We start from the raw sequence: 12118 nt of genomic DNA on the forward strand, positions 1-12118 counted from the left end.
GGAAACTGAAAGAAACCCATCGTGTATATATATATATATATATATATATATATATATATATATATATATATACTTTATTTAAAAGCAGCAGAAATATAACAAAAGACTGTTACTCGGAGTAACACGTTCCCGTTCATCGGACAGTTTTGTTAGAAAGGAATAAACAGCAAAGAAAAAAGCAAACAAATCTCTCTAATTACATTCTAATTTCCTCAAAATGGAAGCGCATGTTATCCAATGATTTTCGGGGACAAAGTTTAGCAGGAAAAATAGTTGTTAGTCAAACCTGGAATTTTACAGTTTCATCATTAGAGATAAAGGAATAATTTAGTTAGAGCAATTATATACCTTTAGTTACACCTGTAATTATATTTCTCGTCTCTATTTAGAAAGATATTATGAATATTTCACTTTCTTTCAAAAGTTCCGAAAATCTCAGGCATATAAAGTAGAATCAAGTATTTTACTCAGAGGAAGAAGAGCTTAAATGTTCGGCATAATTTGAACACATTTCGTTTATGGCAAAATTCTGCCGGAGCCTCTCATTATCTTCTCTGCCTGATGTCAAAATAATTGATTCTACTTTCTAAATTTGTCTTACATATTTGATGCTGCACACATTACTACTCTTATCGGATTCTACTTTGCTCCTTATGTTTGCTGTTTTTCTTCATTATTTTAACGTTTACCAAATTCAGGTATTCTTATTTACCATTCTTATTTAAATTTGTCTAATATGACTGTATACATAAACAGTTTCCTGCCTTCGTTCTATCACCACCAATTCTGAAAATGTAATTGGTCATAAGTGCTGCGTTTTAATCTCTGCCCTTACGGCCTAAAACTAATTCTACACATCAAAATTCGTGTGTTATATGAAGGTTTTAGTAAACATAGGGAAACATTACACCTTACAATGAACAGTTATGACGTCAGATGCAGAGTGAATCGGAGAAAAGAGATAAAATATCTTTGAGATGAAAGTATTTCACAAACGCTCATATAAACTGTAGCTTAATGCCTTTTGTTTATTACTATTTCCTGACACTTTAAGCACCTTGAATCCGGGGTTGAATCTTGCCGACTCCAGCTGGTCTGTATACGGCTACATGTGCAACCTATTCCTCCAAACAAAACCATGAAAAAAACAAGGAGACACATCTTGTCTCCCACACAGTGTCTTATCTCCCAAACTGATTCCATTATAACTGTTCGATTCATTCGAAGTACCACTCAACATTCATCGACTTATAAAATTATTATAGATTAATATTCGCCGCATTAGTCTTACTAGACTGGGAAAGGTTTATCGATACCATGAATACTTCTCCACTTCATCATCAATCAAAGCAAACAAACATTTTAGATTAATTTTTTGAACATTGTTAAAGGAGACACAATAGTCTTATATACTGAAGATAGATAATAATCCCGAAATAAATCTCAAGTTGTCTTTGTATTTATTAACGAACAGACCCAGTTCCTTCCGCATGCTGCTAATCGATTTTCAATCAGTTTAAATGTTTGAGTCGTCGTCTCTGATTTTTTCAGATGAATTATTTTTAGCACAAATGATTTTGATTTTTATGCTAATTAAAAATATAATTTGTCTCACTCCATTAAGTCAAGTGACGCTCAGTTCATATAGAAGGTAATGGTTAAAGAAACAAGAATTTATTATACTAGAAAAGGGGAAATGCACCAGACATGGAAATACAAGGCAATGTATAAAATTAAATGATTCGATTATATTTACTCAAATTATGATCAGATATAATTCGGAAATGATACGAGAAAAATTATTTACTGCTAGACCAAAGTTGATGGAATCAGTGCAACCGCACACTTAGATTTCTGTGTGTCACAATGGCGTTACTTTTTATTTCTCCGATATCGCTAAAATACCTCAGAAGTATTTTGACTAGACTTAGCCGAATACCCGCTCCCCCCGCAAATGCGTAGCCAAAGGCCGAATGCTAAATATAACACCTGGACGATCTGATGAGACGAACACCCCCCCCCCATCACACACACACACACACACACACACACACACACACACACACACACACACACACACAGTTATGGAGGGCTTCAATATTAATAGTTGTGCTAAGCTGGATGGTAAATTATTGCACATTGTCTCAGAACTAACGATAGAATCTTTGTGAGATTGCTCAAGCTGCTTGAATATAACAGCTAAGGTCTCTTCCGAACACTGACGTGTGAAGAAACGCGAAATACATTTTGAATAGTGATGTCTTAGATTTCGGATGCTTTTAAAAAAGACGGAATAATCAAGGCTGGTGCATCTTTGTAATAGGTCTGCTCTATAAGGGACAACCTAGAATTAAATAATTACAAGAAACGCCAATCTTGTTAACATAATAGATTCCTTTGTTGTTTGTCTGACGCCGGAAAAAATCATGAGTTAGGAACCAATTACTCGAATCATCGGGATTAATGAAAAATATTAAACTCAAACAAGAAACATCCATTTCTGTACTTTTATAATGCATCGAAAAGCTATAAATAACGTTGTAAAAAATCATAGAATTCTATTAATTCATGCATCATAATGTCTATAAGGTATATGCTTAATATCATGTTGGGTCTCTATTAAAATGGATTTCTATAGTTGTAGACTTGCTGTCAACATAGATTTAAGTATTAGATGTATTGGATCATATTTGCCACCGGTCAGCATATAAATAAGCTTTCTTTTCATTACTTATATGTAGAAATTAGCTTTTAAGATATAAAATTTCCATTTGGCATTGTTATGCTATTTAGTTTAAAAGGATGAACATCCAACACATTAAATGGTTTTTGAACTAAGTATTTCTTTTTCTTTTGGTTTACTTATTAGTGATTTGATAGAAGAATCATGTTAAATAAACACTTTTTTTTCTCGTGTTAAGTTGTTTTCCATCTGCTTCTGACATGAAACTGTGTTAAAAACATTAAATAATCAAATGTGCTGACAGTTCTTTTCTGCGATAGTGGCACATCTAGTCAGGCGCCTAACATTCCATTAATCTGGTTTTGCGCTTTACTCGCTTCATCTATTAAGAACTTCTCTCCAGTACACTTGCATCCGCACAAACACACAAACATGAGCGCGTGCACAATGCATTTCAGTGAATGTTATATGCATGTAACATAGTATGTGTGTAGATATACATGTATGAGAGTGTACATGTGTGTGTGTACTTCATATTTATGTGCGTATGTTGTATATACACACTTAAACACGTGTGTATATTACATGCAGCTTAGCTTCTGTGATGACATACTAGAGAACTACCGAAAGATTTTAGGGTTCAATTTGTAATATAACTTCAACTTTAATAGTTTGTGACTTCAATGTTATAGCGTGTGTGATCCTGCATATGGATTATTATAGGTTATAATGAATGATGAGAGCAAATGATGTTCCAAAAGATTGTCTAATTGAAATTGAAAAAATGAGGCATCCCAACACGGTTACGAAACCAGTGACTGTAGGAGCACTTGGAGTGATTAAAGAAAATTATTTCAGGATGATCCCTAGCTTATTATCCATGCAGGAAGTGCAAAAGATTATCTTAAGTGGTACGTCACACGCATTGAGAAAGGTATTCATCGCTATGAATTTTCTTTCTCTTTTCCCCCTCTATTTTCTTTGTTTAATTTTTTTTTCTTTTTTTTCCTTACTTTTTCTCTCTGTCTTTCTTCCCCTTTTTCTTTCTATCATATGACTTTGTAAATGAACTACCTGGTGTGTTTATTTTGATGGCCTACAATGAGTTTCTTCGCCCTATGTCTTAGGAGGACAACCGGCAAGAAGAAATAGAAACAAAATCGAAAGAAGATAATTATAACAACAATAATAATAATATGCTTGTGAACATATGTGGGGATGTCGAAATAGCCGTAGGGAATGAAGTATTCGAGATATCAGAGATGTGTGTGTACACGTATATATATGTGTCTGCATGCGTGTGTGTGTGTGCGCGCACACTTGTTTGTGTGCATGTATGAAGTGAAGGTATATGTATGAGTATCTGTATATATATATATATATATATATATATATATATATATGTATATATATATGTATATATATATATGTATATATATGTATATATATATATATATATATATATATATATATATATATATACATATATATATGTGTGTGTGTGTGTGTCTCCCCTTTCCTATATGTATTCATCAAGAAAAAAGTTGGCACAACATATTTAGCAAACACACTTCTACTTATTCACATACGTGCGCTGTTTTATGGCTGATATTTCGAGTGCTGTTACAGCGGCTTTAGGTCCTTTACATCTGGCTGCTATCTTGTCATTTATATTAAACAACTTCCGAACCCACGAACGTCTCCGCTTCTTGCCTCACATAATATGTCCGAGCATGACTACCAAACTAATCACAGTATCAACTCATTCTTCCTTGAATCATTCGCTCTCCGGAATGCCTCCTTTGCAAATGTTCCTACTGTAGTCGTCCACTAGTAACAGTTTAAGGGACACGTTATCGGCAGCCAACCAGCCTCCAAATATATGTATTAATCTGAATGTACATGTGTGTGCGCGTGCGTTGTATGTGTGTGAGTGTGTGTGTGAGTGCGCGTCGGCGTGTGTGTGTGTATGTGTGTGCGTGTGTGCTTATGTGAATATACGTGTGTGTAATCTTTTGTTCTGAGGATAATTTGATTCTTTTAGAATTGTACAGAAATTTATACTAAAATCATTAACATTGCTAAAGAAAACCTGACAGAAAAGGTTATTTATATTTTCGGCTTTGATCATTTTTAGAAGAAAACATGCGTACATATACAACTACAGGAATGGAAAGAGACAAATATAACTTATGAAATTGTATTTATATTCTTTATGATTGGAAACGACTACCATTTTATAATTTAATAACGAATATCTCTCCTGTTTGAATTGAAATTTGTACATCTTAGGTGAATGTTCTCGTTAAAACAACATCCTGTTTCTTGCAAGATTGTTCGAAGACAAAAAAAATATATGGTAAATATCAACTGAAGTGTGTCGCTAAAATGGTAAATGATACCACTGTCAATAACACAGCGAAGGGAAAATAAGTTAAAACCTGCCCCTGGAGAGGTTTCAAACCTAAAAACAACTAGGAGTCAGAGAGCTCCAAGCCCGTCAGTTACTCGTAATTTTCGTGAATTGGCAATAGACTGACTCAGGTTTACATTTACACTATGTTAAGTTGAAAATAATTCAGGGAAGGTTTAGACGAAGAGCTAAAACAGATATCTACGAATATATCCCAAACCCCGCAGTATACGCAATCTAGGTTGTCCATTTCTCTGGCGTTCTTCCTAGAGGCAAGACGAAATTTTTTTATGTTCGCCGCCCGCACACATCTTTGTCTCTCTACGTTCAGTGGAGTTTAACCTAGCATCGAGTGGTTATCGACTGCTATTTCCATCAAAAGTTGGCACCTTGCGCCACTTTCTCCTATTTATCAGGTGTCGAAAACATAGTGATATCCGTGGGGCAGCTGATGATAGAGGTATGTTGAATTGTTAGTATGGCTATTATTGTATGTGCGGAATAGTTTCATAACACATCCATTTGATATATATATATATATATATATATATATGATAGAGGTTGTCTATGTTCAATTCTTATCTAACAGGACTGTCTTTTGACACTTACAATATTCAATATAAGTTTAACCTCCTTTTGAACGGGCACAGGGATGCTCCTCTTTGGCTCATTAATGTACACCAGGCCTGTGTATTACACTATATTTACTGACAGAAACCAGTTACTTTACAAAAGAATGAGGAATAATTTTCCGATATTGGCATCGAAAATTTACATTTAATTTTACATTACTCCTATGGTTAGCTCTACCACCACCGTAAAACTACTAAACCAAATCTTCTCACATGCACAAATCCACACACGCATGTACACATACATGCATACACACATACACATGTATAAACATATTTTCTTATAGAGTTGCTCATAGAAACATACACATTTCTGTAAATAAATATCTATCCATTCTTATCGCGCATTGCTACGTTATTGCTGTCTTTCCTTTTCGATGATCGTATCTATACGATTTTTTAATGTAAGCCCATTCACGCACACAAAACCATATATTTGCTTTTGACATAAGTACGTATATAGACATATATTACGTCTACGTACTCTACACGTTGGTATACAAGATTTTAGGCGTGAAACTAACTAATAATATAGAAATGATATTAAATCGGTGCGTGGGCTGTTGCTATTGGTGTAATGATCCACCCAAAACGATACACATTTACAATTTTTATACTAGCAAACGTTTATACATTTAAAACTTTAGTTGAAGCAGTTTTTCTTTATGTAGATGGATTTTACCTAACATGAAATTATGTCTCTTGACTTCACTCTTTGTTTCAAATATTATGCCACAATTTACCGCGAGGAAATTGTTTTCAATGTTCCAAATCAAATTCGCATTGAATGCTGGAATTTCACAGAGATATTTTGAATCTATTCAATTGCGTTTTACAGATCCAAAATGTTTTGTTACAGATTTAGAAAAGCAATGCTTCTTTACTAAAGCATTAAAATCTGTAAAATATTATTGCGAGCGTGCGTGCGTATTTTGTGTGTGTGCGTGAGTGTATGAATGCATATTCTTCTAGGCACTTGTATATTTGATTGCATAATTTTTCCCTTCCTTTTTCTTTATTTCTTGTAGATTCCGTTAATGACTGTTTAGAAACAAAGAACTTAACAGCGAGCACGAGTTCATGGCAACTCATTCAGTCTCCCGGATACTTCAGTAAATATGTTAAGTAAGTTGGAAATATGCCTTGAATTCTTTTTTCTTTCTTTCTTTTTTTATTCTTCAAGCTACGCCTTATTACAACCCAAATAATGTGATGTTTTCTTAGATAATCCTTACACAAATGACCTCCTTTTAATCAGACGATATTGCAAAACGATGAATATATCTCATCATAGTAAATGCTCTTACTTAGTCCCTACTGGTTACCTTACTGTTTTCTTCTGGCTTATTCCATCTATTTACCCATTATTTACACATTTATTGAAATAAATAAACTCAAGAAACGGTGGAAAACAGTGTCATTGTTTATAGGTTTCCTCTTGGCCAGTCACTGATGCATTTCCGACAATGATTCAATCAAAATAGATACCTCAGTGGACTTGTTTTTTTCTTTTTTACTTTTTAGTCTATAATGTTACATCTTTTTGTAGCCTATAGTGTCAGACCTTTTTTAGCCTATATTGTCACATTTTTAGCCTATAGTGTAACTTTTTGCACGTTTCTTTATCTTCTTTTTTAAATGCTTGACACAAACGAGAGTTAGATGCTATTTTAAAAGGACTAGCGATCAACAGATTACCAATAGGGTTATTTTAATGTTGTTAAAACTTAATTATTCTGGGTATACTGGATGGAATTTTATCAATTTTAATTGGATAAGTTTCATTCATATCCTGCGTGAAACTTTTACCCACGTTCACTTAATCTCACAAAACCTAAATAATTCCATTGTTTTCTCACTACCTGAAACCTTGAAATAGATTTACATGGAGGGATTTGGTTACAGAGATGACTAGTAAGAAATTGAATTGAATACCATTGATAAAACATCTGAAATAATCACAACTGTCCTTGTCACTTTTATATGAAACTATGTTGTATAAGATTTCTAAGAAATCCTTTAGATGCGATCATTGTTCTTTCGCCTTTCACGCCCAGCACGATGCCAAGCACAAAATTATTTGCTGCTTTAATTAGATGCAATGCAATATGTTTTACCATTATCATTCCCAACAATCAGTGAAGTTGCATTGTGTGTGTGTGTGTGTGTGTGTGTGTGTGTGCGTGTGCGTGTGTGTGTGTGTGTTTTCTATTGTCTTACAACTGACAATGTCCTCAATTATGCACTCCTCTACTGAGAACATAGCAGGTCCGGAAATAATGCACTTGTCTTACAACCTTTCCATGATAAGAAGCTTGCTTCCTAACTACATGGTTCCGGGCACAGTCTCACTGCGCGGTGACTTGATCAATCGTCTTCTTCTAGCATTTGGTGGGTGAGCATTTGGTACACGGAAACTGAATGAAGCTCGTCATATATATGTATACACGCACACACATACTTACACAATAAGTCCTGGGGTTGATGTGCTCGACTAGATGCGATGCTCCAGCATGGCCGCAGTCAAATGACTAAAAAAAAATAAAAGAAAAAAATGCGACAATTTTGCAAAAATATTTCCGACTGAAAATATCACAAATGCATGGAGTTAGGATTTTATGCATCCAACAAAGCATTACTGTAAAGCTGAAAATGTTGCTAATGTAAAAAGAAATGGAATGGTTTAACTTTTTTTTCCTGTAAAAGTAACGTTTTGGACTTACGACACTTTCGCATAATAGCAACGATATATATGTATACACGCACACACACACACGCATATATATATACTTCGTATATGTATATATATATATATATATGTGTGTGTGTGTGTGTGTGTGTGTGTGTGTGTGTGTGTGTGTGTGTATAACGATAAAATAACAAAGGAACGTTTACTGATAATGTAACTTTATGCTGAGAGTAAATTTTATTGGGAGGATGAAGTTTCCTAAGACTTCACATCTTTCTTTTTACTCAAAGATATATTCAGATATTCTTATATTCATGTTTCAGTGTGAGATTGTGCGTGTAAACATGTGTGTCTGCGTGTATGTGTGCATGCATGTACACGTGTTTGAATATCAGGAGAACGGACATTCACAACGATTTTCTGTGAGCTTTCGTCATTTTTAACATGAAACTCAGTTGTTGAAACAATAGCTTCAAAAACAGAGTTTATCAAGTAATTTATCACCTACTTTGTTGTAATTACCTAAATGTGTTGATGGTCATTGGTCAGTTATCGAAAGAATATTTTAATTATTAACTGCTGACAAATTCCTTGCTACTCGTATTTTTTTTTTTATCAACTTGAAATACTGTTTTGCACCAGTCTTTTCTTTTTTACAATTTTATATTTAGCTTCAATGAAAACACACAGTATCTCGCAATAATCGCTGTTGCTATCAATAATTATTCTTGATATCAACAAATATTACCCCTGCTATCAAATATCACCCCTATTGTCAATAATTGTTTGTATTATCATTGAACCCCTTGCTAACAATAAATAACCCTCTTATCACTCAAAACAAATAGAGATTAAGATAATGAGTACTATTCTTGTAAGTGACATCGGTTTCTTATAAATTAGAAATTCCCAAAGTTTAGACAAATTGGCAAATTTTTTCTTGTGCTGGATAAAATGTTCTGCGGCATCGTTCTGGTTCGCTAAAATCAATGTTCAAATACCCGCCTTTCAGCTTTTCATTTAATAAACAACAAAAGAGTTGCTCGACGGGGTGGGTATGTCGAGTCCGATCCAGCATTTTGCGTTGTGAGCTTAAATTCCACCTGGGTGCCGATGTAATGTGCGTGGTGGTGGTGAAACTATATACGGTTTCAATTCTTGATTGATTGTAGAGATGATTTTTTAATGTGGCGGTTTGGTTAATGGTCAGATAGATCACTAAGTTATCAATTTTAACTCAACAATTATTACACTCAACTCAGACCCATTATTCATTTCCTGCCAAACTCACCACCACCACCATCTTCATCATCGTTATCATATTTCGTCCAAATTTCGTCAGTTGTTATATCGATATTACGTCATTCTCATTTGTGTGTTTCAGGAATATGTCTTGCAGTTGGCTAATCTATGCGGGAGATCCGAATTATTCGCTGCAAGTAGACTGGCAACGCGTTGATATAGAATACAGTTTAGGTTGTTATAAAGATTTCGTACAGATCTATCGCGGTATGTATTCACTTTCCTTTCACTTTTACCTTGTATTCGCTAATGAAGGCGGAAAAGTGGTCGAATCGCCTGGCTGCAGCAACCCTGCCGTATTCATTCCTGAGCTCTTCTCTCTCTGCCCAAATCCTGCCCAGGTCATCCTTTCTTTCTGTCATTCTTTCTTTCTCCGTTTCGTTCATTCTTTTTCTTGTTTCTCTCTCTCTCTCTCTTTCTCTCTCTCTTTCTCTCTCTCTCTCTCTCTCTCTCTCTCTCTCTCTCTCTCTCTCTCTTTGAATCCCCTATGTAATGCCAAGGCCCAGGTTTATTGCACTGTATGATATTGATTCGATTTAAGAATTGCGCTTAATGTTCATTACACGACTCTGAACTACTCTTTCACGGCCATGTTAATGTCAGGAAGAGAAACTTAATTTGCCAAACACCCTTCCTTACTATCAATTCGGCGTATGTTGTGAATACCGTGTTTTCGCTAAATGTAGTCCTTAATATTTTTGTCATTTGCGTGTGTGCCAGGTTTAAGTTGTTGAGCGTTACGCTCGGTTGCATTTGCTGTTCTCTGTTATTGTTTATAAGAAGGGAGATTGTGTATTTGGTTGGTTTATGCGCAGACAAGTATTTAGTTGAAGCAGTAGTACTACAGAACCTGAAGAGTTGCAGAAGAATGTATGATATCATTTGCATATAAACCTGCAGGCGTTGTTGCATAGCGGCAAGTCAATTCTGTGATGAAAAGCATTTCTACCACATCCATACGACTATTTTTGCTTCGTTCAAAGAACCGAGAACTGCATATTCCAATATGTTCCTTTTTTTCCGATGTTACATTGATTTCAGGAGACTTGACTGCTACTGATGACCAAATGACAACTGGTATGCTTCCTCATCAGCTCGGGTTGTATGTGGAGGAGCAATATGACATTTATATTGGTAACGATTGAAAAAAAAATGGGTGAAAGACGGTTTCCTGTAAACCTGAATTTCGTGGAAATGTTGTTGTACACACTACAGAGCATTAACAGTATGGCGGCCTCTTTCGGTTAGTATTTGGCGTTGCTGAAAATTATGATGAATGTTTATAAGCATTATTACTATTAGTGGATATTGAGGGAACGTGCTCAAAAGATTTGCTGATGTCGATGAAAGAATGGTACGTGTGGGAAGCTTTAAGATGTTGCTACGATGTGTTTTCTGGGTTAGTTTTGTGAGTAGTTGTGGTATTTAATAGTTGAGGACTGAATTTCTGTTGTGAATTGGAGAGTAGGGTGTGGACTGATCAAGTATTAAACATTTTAGCACGTTTGAGAGTATATGAAGGAAAACTGATGGATCCGTAGGATGTTCCTTAACTTGAGTTTGGTCCGGCTTTACAAAAGTTCTATTTTGTGAACTTGGAGACTCTGAGATAATACTGAGTTCAGTAATTCCTTCGGGCCTTACGTGCTTTATGTGTATGTTTATTTTCTCCTTTCTCGAGACTTTTAACTTTTTAAATTTCTCTATTCCTTATTGAGCTTGTAAAAGAATTAAAATCGTGTTCTAATTGAAAAATCCAGTTTAATCTAACCAATAACGTACACCAATGTTTCAATCTCTACAGGTAGTGTCTTTAGTATTCGGTACGAAGACAGCAATACCTGTAGGTCCTACTCCAGGAAAGAGTGGTGACTCGGCGTCTTTCATATTCGCAGCTTGACTTATCCTGATATACTGGAGGTGGAGTAAGCTGACCGAGTCACCATCAACAAGATTTTGGCTTGCACCTAGCTACTCAGTCACTTTATTCTGCTCCCAACAACAACAACGTCGTCACTTGCCATGCAACATACACAGCATGCGATTTGAAAACATTCAGAGATGAAAGCATTTCAGCAAGAGAGCACAAAAACGACCCTAGTTTCGATTCCTAGCTATCTGCAAGAGAGATATGCAATCATTAAAAATTTCCAAAGATAGAAATTTATTGCAAACGAAAGCTAAAAAGTAGTGTACTCCTTGAAAAGCTAGTCCGGAAGCCGGACTTGTAGACGATGCATGCAATCGCATTGGCAGTAGTTCTGAATGGATCTCTACAGCAATGGTAGATGTTGCTCTGAGAAAAATAACTGGAACAAAATTTTCCAAGAGCAAATCCATGACACAGTAATATTGGTTTTAAATTGTGGCACGTGACCAGCAGATTTGGGGACGGGCAT

At 35.2% G+C, this 12118-nt stretch overlaps 1 protein-coding gene across 3 annotated transcripts in view; it reads left to right on the forward strand.

The window, feature by feature from the left end:
* LOC106867776 (scavenger receptor cysteine-rich domain-containing protein DMBT1) overlaps window positions 1-12118 on the forward strand; it is a 355233-nt gene that overhangs the window by 237472 nt on the left and 105643 nt on the right. For all 3 annotated transcript variants that reach the window (XM_089362003.1, XM_089362005.1, XM_089362002.1), the window contains exons 3-4: window positions 6757-6853; window positions 9802-9926. In XM_089362003.1, the coding sequence (XP_089218129.1) occupies window positions 6757-6853; window positions 9802-9926 (222 nt within the window). The remainder of the gene's footprint in view (window positions 1-6756; window positions 6854-9801; window positions 9927-12118) is intronic.

The sequence above is a fragment of the Octopus bimaculoides genome, chromosome 13 (assembly GCF_046866305.1).
Source record: "Octopus bimaculoides isolate indiv1 chromosome 13, ASM4686630v1, whole genome shotgun sequence".
In the NCBI taxonomy this organism is placed as follows: domain Eukaryota; kingdom Metazoa; phylum Mollusca; class Cephalopoda; order Octopoda; family Octopodidae; genus Octopus; species Octopus bimaculoides.